At 32.9% G+C, this 12500-nt stretch overlaps 17 protein-coding genes and 3 non-coding genes across 21 annotated transcripts in view. All coding sequences in view use genetic code 11, as the record gives it.

Moving 5' to 3' along the window:
• clpP (Clp protease proteolytic subunit) overlaps nucleotides 1-895 on the top strand; it is a 2041-nt gene extending 1146 nt beyond the window's left edge. Inside the window, exons 2-3 of the mRNA in view lie at nucleotides 1-23; nucleotides 668-895. The exon at nucleotides 1-23 is cut by the window's left edge and continues 266 nt beyond it. Coding sequence (YP_009366367.1) covers nucleotides 1-23; nucleotides 668-895 — 251 coding nt within the window. The remainder of the gene's footprint in view (nucleotides 24-667) is intronic.
• A 188-nt stretch (nucleotides 896-1083) lies between these two features.
• Nucleotides 1084-1197, top strand: rps12 (ribosomal protein S12; one part of a trans-spliced gene, as the record gives it; the record has 2 gene entries for this part). Coding sequences YP_009366366.1 and YP_009366321.1 both cover nucleotides 1084-1197 — 114 coding nt within the window.
• A 790-nt stretch (nucleotides 1198-1987) lies between these two features.
• rpl20 (ribosomal protein L20) lies at nucleotides 1988-2341 on the top strand. Its single transcript has one exon. It carries the CDS (start codon nucleotides 1988-1990, stop codon nucleotides 2339-2341), a length of 354 nt encoding a protein of 117 aa, YP_009366365.1.
• A 137-nt stretch (nucleotides 2342-2478) lies between these two features.
• rps18 (ribosomal protein S18) lies at nucleotides 2479-2781 on the bottom strand. Its single transcript has one exon. It carries the CDS (start codon nucleotides 2779-2781, stop codon nucleotides 2479-2481), a length of 303 nt encoding a protein of 100 aa, YP_009366364.1.
• A 172-nt stretch (nucleotides 2782-2953) lies between these two features.
• On the bottom strand, nucleotides 2954-3154 carry rpl33 (ribosomal protein L33). Its single transcript has one exon. The coding sequence runs from the start codon at nucleotides 3152-3154 to the stop codon at nucleotides 2954-2956; it is 201 nt and encodes a 66-aa protein (YP_009366363.1).
• A 464-nt stretch (nucleotides 3155-3618) lies between these two features.
• psaJ (photosystem I subunit IX) lies at nucleotides 3619-3753 on the bottom strand. The gene has a single exon. It carries the CDS (start codon nucleotides 3751-3753, stop codon nucleotides 3619-3621), a length of 135 nt encoding a protein of 44 aa, YP_009366362.1.
• A 385-nt stretch (nucleotides 3754-4138) lies between these two features.
• Nucleotides 4139-4212, top strand: trnP-UGG. Its single transcript has one exon. It is a non-coding gene; the product is annotated as a tRNA-Pro (tRNA).
• Nucleotides 4140-4210, top strand: trnP-GGG. The gene has a single exon. It is a non-coding gene; the product is annotated as a tRNA-Pro (tRNA).
• A 136-nt stretch (nucleotides 4213-4348) lies between the features above and the next one.
• trnW-CCA lies at nucleotides 4349-4422 on the top strand. Its single transcript has one exon. It is a non-coding gene; the product is annotated as a tRNA-Trp (tRNA).
• A 125-nt stretch (nucleotides 4423-4547) lies between these two features.
• Nucleotides 4548-4661, bottom strand: petG (cytochrome b6/f complex subunit V). The gene has a single exon. The coding sequence runs from the start codon at nucleotides 4659-4661 to the stop codon at nucleotides 4548-4550; it is 114 nt and encodes a 37-aa protein (YP_009366361.1).
• Nucleotides 4662-4837: 176 nt separating this feature from the next.
• Nucleotides 4838-4933, bottom strand: petL (cytochrome b6/f complex subunit VI). Its single transcript has one exon. The coding sequence runs from the start codon at nucleotides 4931-4933 to the stop codon at nucleotides 4838-4840; it is 96 nt and encodes a 31-aa protein (YP_009366360.1).
• A 1303-nt stretch (nucleotides 4934-6236) lies between these two features.
• psbE (photosystem II cytochrome b559 alpha subunit) lies at nucleotides 6237-6488 on the top strand. The gene has a single exon. It carries the CDS (start codon nucleotides 6237-6239, stop codon nucleotides 6486-6488), a length of 252 nt encoding a protein of 83 aa, YP_009366359.1.
• A 9-nt stretch (nucleotides 6489-6497) lies between these two features.
• psbF (photosystem II cytochrome b559 beta subunit) lies at nucleotides 6498-6617 on the top strand. The gene has a single exon. The coding sequence runs from the start codon at nucleotides 6498-6500 to the stop codon at nucleotides 6615-6617; it is 120 nt and encodes a 39-aa protein (YP_009366358.1).
• A 22-nt stretch (nucleotides 6618-6639) lies between these two features.
• Nucleotides 6640-6756, top strand: psbL (photosystem II protein L). The gene has a single exon. The coding sequence runs from the start codon at nucleotides 6640-6642 to the stop codon at nucleotides 6754-6756; it is 117 nt and encodes a 38-aa protein (YP_009366357.1).
• A 117-nt stretch (nucleotides 6757-6873) lies between these two features.
• psbJ (photosystem II protein J) lies at nucleotides 6874-6996 on the top strand. The gene has a single exon. It carries the CDS (start codon nucleotides 6874-6876, stop codon nucleotides 6994-6996), a length of 123 nt encoding a protein of 40 aa, YP_009366356.1.
• A 974-nt stretch (nucleotides 6997-7970) lies between these two features.
• On the bottom strand, nucleotides 7971-8933 carry petA (cytochrome f). Its single transcript has one exon. It carries the CDS (start codon nucleotides 8931-8933, stop codon nucleotides 7971-7973), a length of 963 nt encoding a protein of 320 aa, YP_009366355.1.
• Nucleotides 8934-9147: 214 nt separating this feature from the next.
• Nucleotides 9148-9837, bottom strand: cemA (chloroplast envelope membrane protein). Its single transcript has one exon. It carries the CDS (start codon nucleotides 9835-9837, stop codon nucleotides 9148-9150), a length of 690 nt encoding a protein of 229 aa, YP_009366354.1.
• Nucleotides 9838-10139: 302 nt separating this feature from the next.
• ycf4 (photosystem I assembly protein Ycf4) lies at nucleotides 10140-10694 on the bottom strand. Its single transcript has one exon. The coding sequence runs from the start codon at nucleotides 10692-10694 to the stop codon at nucleotides 10140-10142; it is 555 nt and encodes a 184-aa protein (YP_009366353.1).
• A 407-nt stretch (nucleotides 10695-11101) lies between these two features.
• Nucleotides 11102-11215, bottom strand: psaI (photosystem I subunit VIII). Its single transcript has one exon. The coding sequence runs from the start codon at nucleotides 11213-11215 to the stop codon at nucleotides 11102-11104; it is 114 nt and encodes a 37-aa protein (YP_009366352.1).
• Nucleotides 11216-11956: 741 nt separating this feature from the next.
• Nucleotides 11957-12500, bottom strand: part of accD (acetyl-CoA carboxylase carboxyltransferase beta subunit) — a 1476-nt gene continuing 932 nt past the window's right edge. Inside the window, exon 1 of the mRNA in view lies at nucleotides 11957-12500. This exon is cut by the window's right edge and continues 932 nt beyond it. Coding sequence (YP_009366351.1) covers nucleotides 11957-12500 — 544 coding nt within the window.

The following is a 12500-nucleotide window of genomic DNA, read 5'->3' as shown; positions in this document are numbered from 1 at the left end:
AACGTCTAGCATTCCCTCACGCTTGGCGCCAATGAGTTTTTTATTTGATTTGAGAGAAAAAAGAAGACTATGCCTTCGCGCTATATGAAATATAAATATTAAGTAATAATAGCATGGCACTTCGAATTCGATATAAGAATTTTTTTTAACCTTAAATTATGTATCGAAAGAGTAGTATGAGATAAAAGGCATTTCCGATTTTATACGATCTATCGGGAGTCCTATTTCAGCGTCACAAACTTTTTTGTTTTCACACCGGGAGCTCTTAATCTTAACAATATTTATGTTATGAAAAAATATGAAAATAAAAAAATCTTGTTTTTTTATTTGAAAAAAAAAAAAAAGAAACTTTGGGATTGCTAAATAACAAACGAAATAAATATATAAAGCAACGGAGCCGTCATAGTATTTTTGAACTAATCCAAAAAGAAGGGTGGTTATTGGATCATTTACCAACCTGAGTCTGATAGACCCTATATTTATTTATTTAAAATTTTTTCCATGTAAGTAAGGTAAAAAAAAAGTTAATTCCATTATAGAGCCGTATGCAATGCGCAAAAGAAGATGCCTGTACGGTTGTTCAATTATATCTTTTTTTATTATTATTCTTTATCTCTTCACCTTTCATTATGCGAGATAGAATAAACATTTATTATGTTATATCATCAGGGTAATGATCCACCAACCTGCTGCCTCTTTTTATGAGGCACAGACGGGAGAATTTATCTTGGAAGCGGAAGAACTACTGAAGCTGCGCGAAACCCTCACAAGGGTTTATGCACAAAGGACAGGCAAACCCTTATGGGTTGTATCCGAAGACATGGAAAGAGATGTTTTTATGTCAGCAATAGAAGCCCAAGCTCATGGAATTGTTGATCTTGTAGCGACTGAATAAAAAAGAAAAAATAACAAGGATTTCACACGAATTCGTTATTTGAGATTTTATCTTCTTACCGTATTTAATATTCTATTATTTAATATTCTATTAATTAATCTCATTAATCTATTAATATAGAAATAAAATAATTCATAAGCATCCGGTTAAGATCGATCTAAACCAGCCCATTATGTATATGATTCAACATGCCAACTATTAAACAACTTATTAGAAACACAAGACAGCCAATCAGAAATGTCACGAAATCCCCCGCTCTTGGGGGATGTCCTCAACGACGAGGAACATGTACTAGGGTGTATGTGCGACTCGTTCAGATCATGGGCTAGGACAAAAGAAAGAAAACAATTGATCCAGTATCAACGATCAGTACCAGTGAATAGGATAGAATGGAAGAACTCCAGTCAATATCTAAAAATAAAAAAGATCTATCCTTCTATTATGGTATCAAATGTATGGTTTCCGTTGGTGCAAATCCAATCACCTCAATTTAAAAATTTTAAATTTAAGATGAGAAAGAATTCTCCATTGATAGCAAATGGTATCCATTAAGCAGGGGAAATCCTATTTTAAAAAGCAGAAAAATTCTGCCTTACTCTTGCAAGAACGGACTAACAGGGTCAGCTACCCAGCGAATCTTCATAATTAAATACCGTTACTGTATAAGTGGATCTCGTTGTGAAAGACCTAGTACTGGATAATTATGGGTAGAGCCAAAGAGTTTGAACTGTACAAGTTAACAATAACATTGATTAAATGAAAGAAAGAAGGGCTCCGGTGTATAGAGAAGACCTCACCGTTTAAGAAGTAACCATAGAAACGATGGAACCCACTATATCCATTTATATTTATTACTTTTTTATTTACTATGTGTTTTTAATACCTAGTATCAATACAATTTTTTTTTATAGGTGAAATGCCTAGAAAAAAAGAAAAAATCGTGGTCGGGAAGGTTATAATAGCAAAAGCCATTGGAATTTTTATTTTATACATTGGAAGAATCCGTTTTGTTATTAATAGACTAGGACACGGGAAGAGAATAACTGAAAGAAAGGAAATCGATTAGTTATTCATCAAAGTTTCATTTATTCAATGACCAGAATTAAACGAGGGTATATAGCTCGAAGACGTAGAACAAAAATCCGTTTATTTGCATCAACCTTTCGAGGGGCTCATTCAAGACTTACTCGTACTATTACTCAACAGAAAATAAGAGCCTTGGTTTCGGCTCATCGGGATAGAGGTAGACAAAAGAGAGATTTTCGTCGTTTGTGGATCACTCGGATAAATGCAGTAATTCGCGATAATAAAGTATACTTTAGTTATAGCAAATTAATACACAATCTGTACAAGAGACAGTTGCTTCTTAATCGTAAAATACTTGCACAAATAGCTATATTAAATAAGAGTTGTCTTTATATGATTTCCAACGAGATCATAAAATAAAGAGATTGGAAGGAATCCGTCGGAATAGTTTAAATGGAGTTCCCTGGAGAATGAACTCTGGGAAGGTAGAGTAGAAATTAGTATGATAAAATATGATAAAGTCATCAAAATGAAGAAACACGTTCAATAAAAAATATTTATTCTTCTCCAATTTTTTTTTTTTTCTTACGAGTTGACTCGCTTCTTTCAAATTGTTTCTCATTATTAAGAAAAGGTAACAGAGATAAAATACGAGCTTGTTTTATAGCAATAGTAATTAATCGTTGTTGTTTTAAGGTCAACCTATTTACCCGTCTAGATAATATTTTTCCTTGTTCGCTAATAAATCGACTAATTAAACTCATGTTTCTATAATCAATTCGATCCCCCGATTGGATCGGAGGCAAACGCCTACGAAAAGATCGCTTGGATTTAAGAAGGATTCGCTTGGATTTATCCATGGTTTGTTTATTCCTTATCCTGAAAATCCCAATCCTATTTCTTAATTCTACATCATGTTTGATCCGATCGAAATAGGATTGGGTTTGTTTATATTTAAATAAATATATGTTATATATAATATGTAATTTTTCATCTTCCTTGGAAGACTGACACACGAGCGGTCGGTTCGATCTATTTCTTTATCTCCCCATGAATCGTATGTTTGTAACAACAGGGACAGAATTTTCTCAATTCCAATCGACCAGGCGTATTGTGTCGATTCTTTTGAGTAATATATCTGGAAATGCCCCTTGATTCCTTATTAACACGATTTCGAAGACAACTGGTACATTCCAAAATAACTGTTACTCGGACATCTTTACCCTTGGCCATGAACCTCCTTTGGTTTATGATTCACTCAATTCTTTAATTTTCCGATCCGAAGCAAGGAAGAATAAAGGACAAAAAAAAAAAAAATAGAAGCAGGTAACTCGAAATCAAATTATAAAAGAAAGATTTCGTTGCAATCAATATAGTAATAATAAGTAATATAATGATTTCTAACTATATTTATAATTAAGAATTGCCGTACAGTATTTTCAGTTAAGTATCTTGTATGATATTGTTGCCCCAACCATCACATTTTCATTTCCACTCTATTATTAAATATTAATTTAATTTGAGCCTGGGCCCGAGTTCATAGTTTCGCTGAGGGCGAAACCACTTTTTCTTTGTTTTTTTTTTAGAATAAGTTATTCTAAAAAAAAAAAACAAAGAAAAAAAGAAGGCAAGGGTAGGGATTAGTTACAGAGATTTGATTGTATCTCTAATCTTCTTCCCCCTTCTCATATCAATAACTAAAATGAAAAAAAGGGGAATATCAACGCATCCGGAAAAAAACGATTGATCTCTATCAATAAACCTGCCAAAGACCCGAACCATAAAGCACTTACTACCGGTGCCACGGAGAGATATGTTTTTAGATCTCGCATTTTAAAAACTCCTCTTTCTTTATTCGTTATTGTAATTTTATTGTAATTTGTAATACATAATGGTAATACATATATGACCAGATGTGTATATGTAGTTAATGACTGACCGCCTGTATTTGTACGCGGAGTCCCTAATTAAAATTAAAATGTACAAAATAGATATTTCTACCTGAAATTACTAAAAAATATTAATTTTTTATGGTAGGTTTCATATTTATTTCATACTTTATATAATATAAGTCTTTTAATATATTATATGTTTGTTATATGATATATGAGACCAAAAAGAAGAAATTAAAAGAGAATTTTTGTATATCAATGGAGGAAGTAAAGATGTGGAAAACAAGACAGGGATTCTCTACAATGATACTGTAGACCAATTGAAAGGGATGTAGCGCAGCTTGGTAGCGCGTTTGTTTTGGGTACAAAATGTCACGGGTTCAAATCCTGTCATCCCTACCTATTACTTATCTTATGAGCAGTAACGAGGGATCAATTGAGATAAATTGGACATACATAATAAATCTTTAATTTTATGATATATATGCAAGATGAATTGGGGTCACAAAATCTTTATTGTGATAATGATAATAAGGCGCTCTTAGTTCAGTTCGGTAGAACGTGGGTCTCCAAAACCCGATGTCGTAGGTTCAAATCCTACAGAGCGTGATTCTGTGTTCTTGTTAATCGCGTTAGGTCGAAAATTACACTTAAAAAATTGAACAGCAATCTAAATTTGACCTCCCGCGGATTAAAGGAAGTAGGAGGTCAATCAAAAAAGAGATGTTAATTAATCAAAGGTCCAACTGATCACCACGTCTGTATTGTAAATATGCAGTTACGAATAATCCGGCCAAAGTAATAGGAATTAGACCTAAGACGATTCCAAATAGAAAAACTTCAATCATTTCAATTTGTTTGAAAGGGGAAAGGGGAGGTAATATTTATCCTTAAATATTAATCTGTATTGACTATAAATCTCAATGACCAAGAATTGGAAATTGATACGTTAAGTAACTCTAGAAGATATGAACTGCCATAGAAAGATTTTTTTTATGAATTGTTCATGTTCATTTAATTAATTTCAAATAAGTCGTATCTTGCTCAGACCGATAAATAGAGCTGAGGTGATAGTCAAAGCTGCTAGTAGAAAACCAAAATAACTGGTTATAGTAGGCATGAAAAGGCTAAATGAAATATGTTCTTTTTATACATATGTTTATAAAGCACTTCCCTAAGTTTCAATTTTTGAAAGATACGAGGATAAGCAAAAATACCAACCAATTGAAAGAATAAATTAAATTGAAAATGTTTGATTCATCTATTATTATAGACGATACTAACAAAAATAGAGTAACAAGAGTAACATAAGTAAGAAATCAATTCATCATTTGTGACATTTATCCATGTCGCACTTTTGAATCAACAGATTCATCGGTCAACTCTGGAGTTGACTAAACTAATATATGCATATAACTAATACATGTATATATATAGAATATTTAAATTTAAATTATAAATAAAGTAATAATAAGAACTTTTTTTTTATAACTTTATTCACAAAATTAAACTTTCTTTGAATCACTAATCACTGTGGAATAAAATTGGAAAATCATTTTGATCGTTTTTTATTGTATCGAAATATCGAATACATTTTTTTTTTTTCGAACTACAAGTGCCCCTGTAATGCACTTTATTTTTTTACTTTAAAGTGAACTCAGTAGTAGTTCATTCACATAATCTTGCGATTGAAAAGAAAAAAAGTATCGCATGATAAGATCAATCGAAACTAGGTTTTACATTTTGTCTTTCCATATTAGAAAGCCCACCCTTGTAATTAGGTCAAGAAGGACCCCCCTTTTTCCTTTGTTTGGGTCTAATATCTAATACAATAATGCGTGCATCACGAATATTGATTATTTTTTTATTTATTCGTTGTTCTCTTTCTTTTATTGAACTACTATTGTTACTTGTTACTGGGCGGCTAACCGATTCCTAAAAAAAAAAAGGATTCCAACAAAAAACATCTTATACAACCACAAAAAGTATATTTTTAGATGTAACATCTAATTGAATCGTGAGAATATGACAATCTCCTTCATAAATTATTGGAAACCAACCCGTCGGATTCACATTTTACCTGATCTTCAGTTTCTAGTCCGAAGTCAATAATGAAGAAAACCCTTATACTACAGGAATTTGAGGAATTTTCTATTAAATGGTACAAAATTCTACATCGACAAGCAACAAGAAAAGAAGAAAGAAATTATATAACACTTCATTTCGATACTGATTGTGAAATTGCATTGCTGTGTCAGAAGAAGGATAGCTATACTGATTCGGTATACTCTAAAGACACCCTTGGTACAATATTGACGATCTCACAAAGATTTTTTTTCAGTGAATTTCCATTTACTGATTTCATCTTTTACGGAATCGACCCCCCCCCCCCCCTGACTGTACAAGAATATGCGGAGCTCAACATGTCTGGAAGCACAGGAGAACGTTCTTTTGCTGATATTATTACCAGTATTCGATACTGGGTCATTCATAGCATTACTATACCTTCCTTATTTATTGCGGGTTGGTTATTCGTCAGCACGGGTTTAGCTTACGATGTATTTGGAAGCCCTCGTCCAAACGAGTATTTTACAGAAAGCCGACAAGGAATTTCATTAATAACTGGCCGTTTTGATCCTTTGGAACAACTCGATGAATTTAGTAGATCTTTTTAGGAGGCCCCAATGACTATAGATAGAACCTATCCAATTTTTACAGTGCGATGGTTGGCTGTTCACGGACTAGCTGTACCTACCGTTTCTTTTTTAGGGTCAATATCAGCAATGCAGTTCATCCAACGATAAACCTAATCCGAATCATAGAGCTACGACACAATCAAACCCGAACGAACAAAGTGTTGAATTGAATCGTACCAGTCTCTACTGGGGGTTATTACTCATTTTTGTACTTGCTGTTTTATTTTCCAATTATTTCTTTAATTAAAAAAAAGAATATAAGAATTCTCTTATCCCATTCGGAAAGATATCATCTCATAATTATCTATGGCTGTTTATGTCTCGAGCATGACCACTTGATAAAATGTGGAGGAAAGTAGGACAAATGGCCGATACTACTGGAAGGATTCCTCTTTGGATAATAGGTACTGTAGCGGGTATTCTTGTGATCGGTTTAATCGGTATTTTCTTTTATGGTTCCTATTCTGGATTAGGTTCATCCCTGTAATAATCGGATGAACTGAGTTGTAGACATGAAAGCATAAGAACTCAACGGGATCCCCCTCGAATCAGACAAGGAAAGAGGGGGTAGGTCCCGTTGAGTTCTTAATAATCATAATATTTTTTTATAGATGTTTCAAAAACCTCCACTTTTTCTGATAATGTTTTTGAAAAATTAACTTCGTTAAGGGATTCAGAACATCTGTTACTCAATAGTATCTGTCAATACTTAAAACGAAGAAGGAATCACTCTATTTACTCTTTTTGGATGACTCACAATTATATATACTATATATTTCTATCGATCAGATATCATGCAAACCCTTTCTATACTAATAGCATAGAACCTTACTCTATTTAATCTAACAAATATTTAATCTAATAAAAGTTAAAAATTTTTTTTTTTTGAAATTGAAGAAGTTCTATTTGCTCAATAAACTTACCTATATTTATTTTTGTTTGTCCACTACCACTATTTACGTAATAAATCTAAAAAAGATTATGATAAACCTATAAAAAAATTTAAACTAAAAATAGAAATTTTTTACGAACGGGATCAAGAATTATTATTAATTCGACACAAGAAAGGGTTGTGGAAAATTCCGTTTCTTGTGTCAAGGACTAGTAGACGAACAATCCCCCCTAAAATCCTTTGTTCCTCTCATTTATACTTTGGTTTATATTCTCCGCTTATTTATCTTTTGTTTTGATTCTATTCAAATATAAAACTATGGATTCGTTCTATATCATACCGTTTGAATTTGGATTGAAAAAACAAATAAATAAAGAAGAGTTAAGTAAAATCAAATAGTCTTCTTCACAATATACTATGACCAGTAATGCGGTATAAGTAATTCCCGAAATCCGGTAGAAGAAAGAATATAAACAAGCAAAATTTTTTTGATTATACATAATTACATAACATAATTGCCAACAAAAATTTGTTTATTTTTAGAGCTTGATGTTGATAAATCCGCGGATCTAGAAATTCATTTCGGACAATTGAACCTTCTCAAACTGTTTCTTTTTAAGAACCAAAAAGATTTGTGCCAAAATAACAGATGCCAAGAATAGCAAAAGACCTTGGACACGTAATGGATCTTGAAGTACTATTTCCGCATCCCCCTGACCAAATCCACCCACATTAGGATTACTCGTTAATGGTTGATCAAGTTGGATGGATTCGCCCTCTGAAACAAGAAGTTCCGGTCCTGGAGGGATAATATCAACCACTTGACGTCCATCCGATGCACCCGCTATGGTTATTTCGTACCCCCCTTTTTCTTTTCGTATGATTTTGCTTACTATACCTGCTGCTGTAGCATTATAAACATTATTGTTACTCTTGCTCCCGTCGGGATAAATCTGACCCCTTCCCCTGTTCCCGCCTACGTATATGGGATATTTTAAGAAGTGAACATCTTTCTTAGTAGCGGGGTCCGGGGAAAGAATAGGAAAGGTGATTTCACTATATTTCTGACCAGGAACAGGACCTATCACAAGAATATTTTTTTTAGTGGGGCGATAGCTCTGAAAAGACAGATTTCCTATCTTTTCTTTAATCTCGGGCAAAATACGATCGGGAGGGGCTAATTCAAACCCCTCGGGTAAAATAAGAACAGCCCCTACATTCAAAGCTCCTTTTTTACCATTAGCAAGAACTTGTTTCAGTTGCAGATCATAAGGAATTCGAACAACTGCTTCAAATACAGTATCAGGAAGTACCGCTTGTGGAACCTCGATATCCACGGGTTTATTAGCTAAATGGCAATTGGCACATACAATACGGCCAGTCGCTTCTCGTGGATTTTCATAACCCTGCTGTGCAAAAATGGGATATGCATTTGAAAGGGGTGCTTGGGTTATTATATATATCATGAGCGATACGGAAATGTATCGAGTAATCTCTTTCTTTATCCAAGAAAAGGTATTTTTAGTTTGCATGGTCCAATCATTGATCCCGAAAATTTATACAATAAAATTAGGCAGGTCGCTAGTATAGTTCCCTATCTATAATTTTGCTATTTACTTAAATATAAATAATTTTACTGGAATATTGGAGGAATCCCTTGGATGGGTAGAAAGAATAAGTACAATTTTGAATGTTTTGCTTATCCACAAAGTAACAAATATTATAATTGGATCGTTCGATCATTTTTCAGTCATTCATTGAATGATAAATCACTACAAGTGAAGGAGATACACGATTTAAATAACGAAAGATCCAATATTTAAAAATTGTATCTAAAATGACTGGAAAAGTAGAAACAAGACCGGATATAATTTGATCATTATGAGCAAATCCAAAATCTTTGTAGACAGAGCCAATCATTAGTTCCCAACCGTGGGGCGAATGGAATCCTATACATAAATCAGTTAATAAAAGAATAGAAAAAGCTTTTATTGTGTCGCTTAAGTTATATAGGAATTCTTGAACCCAAGAGTTAAGAATAACAAGTTCTTCATTACCTATAATAGAATAACCACTTAGAATAACGAAACAGATTATATTTGTCGAGAAGTGTAAAATTGTATGCGTGCGATCCTCATTGTGCATCTTGATCAATTGGATCGTTTCTTTGTAGATTTCGATGCGAGGCTTTTGTAAAAGTGCTTCCGGGTATTCCTTTAACATTTCGTCCAAACGTAGGAGTTCCTCTAAGTCTATGAATTTTTTTAGAATACTCTTTTCTTGAATATCATTCAAAAAGATTTCGGATTGCCTAGTATTCCACCAATTAGTAACCCAAGATTCCAAACTTTTATTAAATGAGAGAGAGATCCACCAAGGCAAAAATACTATAGATGCAAGATATAGAAGGGAAATTAATACTTTCTTTTTTGCCATTTTTTCGTCTGTGAATTTTTTAATTTTTACTGAACGCACCTCGTTCGTCGACTCTATACGATACTAATATTTCTATCAAGCATAAGTTCTATTACAAGTTATCGAGCCCATGAATCTATTTCCTATTTTTTTTTTAGAATTATTTCGTAACGTTTGCTTTGGCTCGAATAAGCGTTCTGAAGAAACTTCAGTTAAGTTATGCTATATAAAAAAACGAGGATTCTTGAGTTTTTTCTCTCTTGCAAAGTATTCATTCTTCAGTTCCTTTTTTCAAAATACTTTAATTGGTACACGCAAGAATTTCAAAATACTTCAATTGGTACACGCAAGAAATAGGCCAATTCAGCAGCTTTTTGCTCAATTTCTCGTGGAGTCAAATTCTCATCAGTACGAGTCAAGGGAATGGCCCCCTGGCCTTTGATTTCCATATAAAGGACACGACGAGCATAAATACCTTCTTTAATTTCTATTCTGATGGACTGAATGTCTTTCATAAGGAATCGGAGGAATATGCGACGATTTTTTCCAGGAAATCCCCAACGAAAAATACACACTACGCCCTCTTTTATATCGAATCGATCATAACCACTACCTACATTCCACGAAATTGTGCACCACAAATAAGAGCTAATAAAAAGACCTGCGATCCCATAGAAAGACATCACGATCCCTTGTGGAAAAAAAATTATTTGCTGAGAAGGAAATAAAGATATAAAATTCCTACCAAAATAACTGGACGTTCCAACCAATAAAAACCCTAATGAACCTAAAAAAAGAATAAAGGCCCAGCAGAAATTACTTGTTTTTCGAGACCCTGCTATAAGTTCTATCCATATACGTTCTGATCGCCGACTCATACTATAACTAGACCTAGTTGCATTTTATTGGAATTGGGAGAATAACAAAAATAAATTTTATTTTACTTTTTTTGTTTCCGAAGTAACTCGCATCAACCAGCACTATTATGATGTGAACGTTTAGGGGTAATTCATCGAATTTCTTAGATCCAAACTAAAATAGTAACATCCCTTTCACATGATTTCCGAATACATATAGATATATTGACTTTACATTTAAGAAATTCCCCCCGATCCCGATCTATTTGAAAATAGTTATAATTCATTTACCCATAATATCATGTTTATACATAAGAGCTTATGCCCGAAGGAAGCCACATGTTATACCATATTCTACTAAATAGATATCCGTGTTATGATCCAAGTAAGTCTTGAAAAAAAAAAAAAAAGATTCGTCCTTATTGTATCTAAAAAATCTTGTTTTTTTGAACATAAAGAGATAAAGAAGCCATTGCAATTGCCGGAAATACTAAGCCCACTAAAGGCACAAAAATTGAGGGGAAGCTGTTGAGAGTTATCATAGAATGGGTACCTCGATTTAATATTTGTACCTGTTATTTATTGTTATATTTATTATTTTAGATTAATATTTTAACCTTATCCTTATATTGTTATAAAGATATATTATACTAAGTATACCTAAGTGAGTATATATACTTAATAGGGAGTATATAAGTATATGTTTTAATAAATATATATTAATTAATAAAATCCAATAAATATGTAAATAAATGGACCTATAAATCTTTCTACATGTTTCTACATGAAATATATGTATGATAATCCACCCTTTATATTATTTATATTATTCGTATTATTAGTTATTATCTTGTTCTTGTCTTATAAATTTAATAATTTTTTAAAATTTACTAAAGAAAGGATTTATTACAAATTCTCAAAGAATTCATTATAATAATACGACCCCACAAAAAGGATTTTTAGTGGGGGGGGGGGGGTGATTTTGGGGAGATATAGAAAGATGCAAGACCCTGTTAACCAATTTCACGGAAGAAAGAATTCACTCTTTTATTTTGTTTAATAGGGATTTCCTGGTTAGTAACCAGGAATATCGATAAAAAGATGATCTGGATGATTCTTTCTACAATTAAATCTTATGTTACCAAAGAAAAAATCCATTCTTCGTATTTTTACCTTGATTCCTATAAATTAAATAACTACTTGATCACCACACATAAAAAATTTTATTAAGTTTTAATAAATTAATACTCTTATTAAATTAAGACTCTAAGGCCCTACTTGATCTAATTTTGATTCAAAGGAAAGAAAGCATGTAGTCGAAATAACTCACCCAGAACGCCCTTTAAAGGATTACGTGGTACGATTGGATCGAATAAGCCTTTATGGAATAAATATTCAGCCACTTGTGAATCCTCAGGTACTGTCTTATTCAATGTTTGTTCAATTACTCTTTTACCCGCAAATGCAATGTAAGCATTGGGTTCGGCAATAATGATATCTCCCAACATACCAAAACTGGCCGTCACCCCACCTGTGGTAGGGGATGTAAGGATTGATACATAAAATAACTTTTTATTTGATTGATAATCATATAAAGCAGAAGATATTTTAGCCATTTGCATCAAGCTCAAACTTCCTTCTTGCATGCGTGCTCCTCCGGAAGCACACACTATAATAAGAGGTAAAAATTGATTGGTAGCATACTCGGCCAAACGTGTGATTTTTTCGCCCACTACAGATCCCATACTACCCCCCATAAACTGAAAATCCATAACTCCAATTGCTACGGGAATACCATTTAGTTGGCCTGTGCCTGTTTGAACGGCC

The sequence above is a fragment of the plastid genome of Prunus dulcis, assembly GCF_902201215.1.
Source record: "Prunus dulcis plastid, complete genome".
NCBI classification, from domain to species: domain Eukaryota; kingdom Viridiplantae; phylum Streptophyta; class Magnoliopsida; order Rosales; family Rosaceae; genus Prunus; species Prunus dulcis.
The sequence above is the reverse complement of the archived record's forward strand: the minus strand, read 5'-3'. Positions and strand labels throughout refer to the sequence as shown.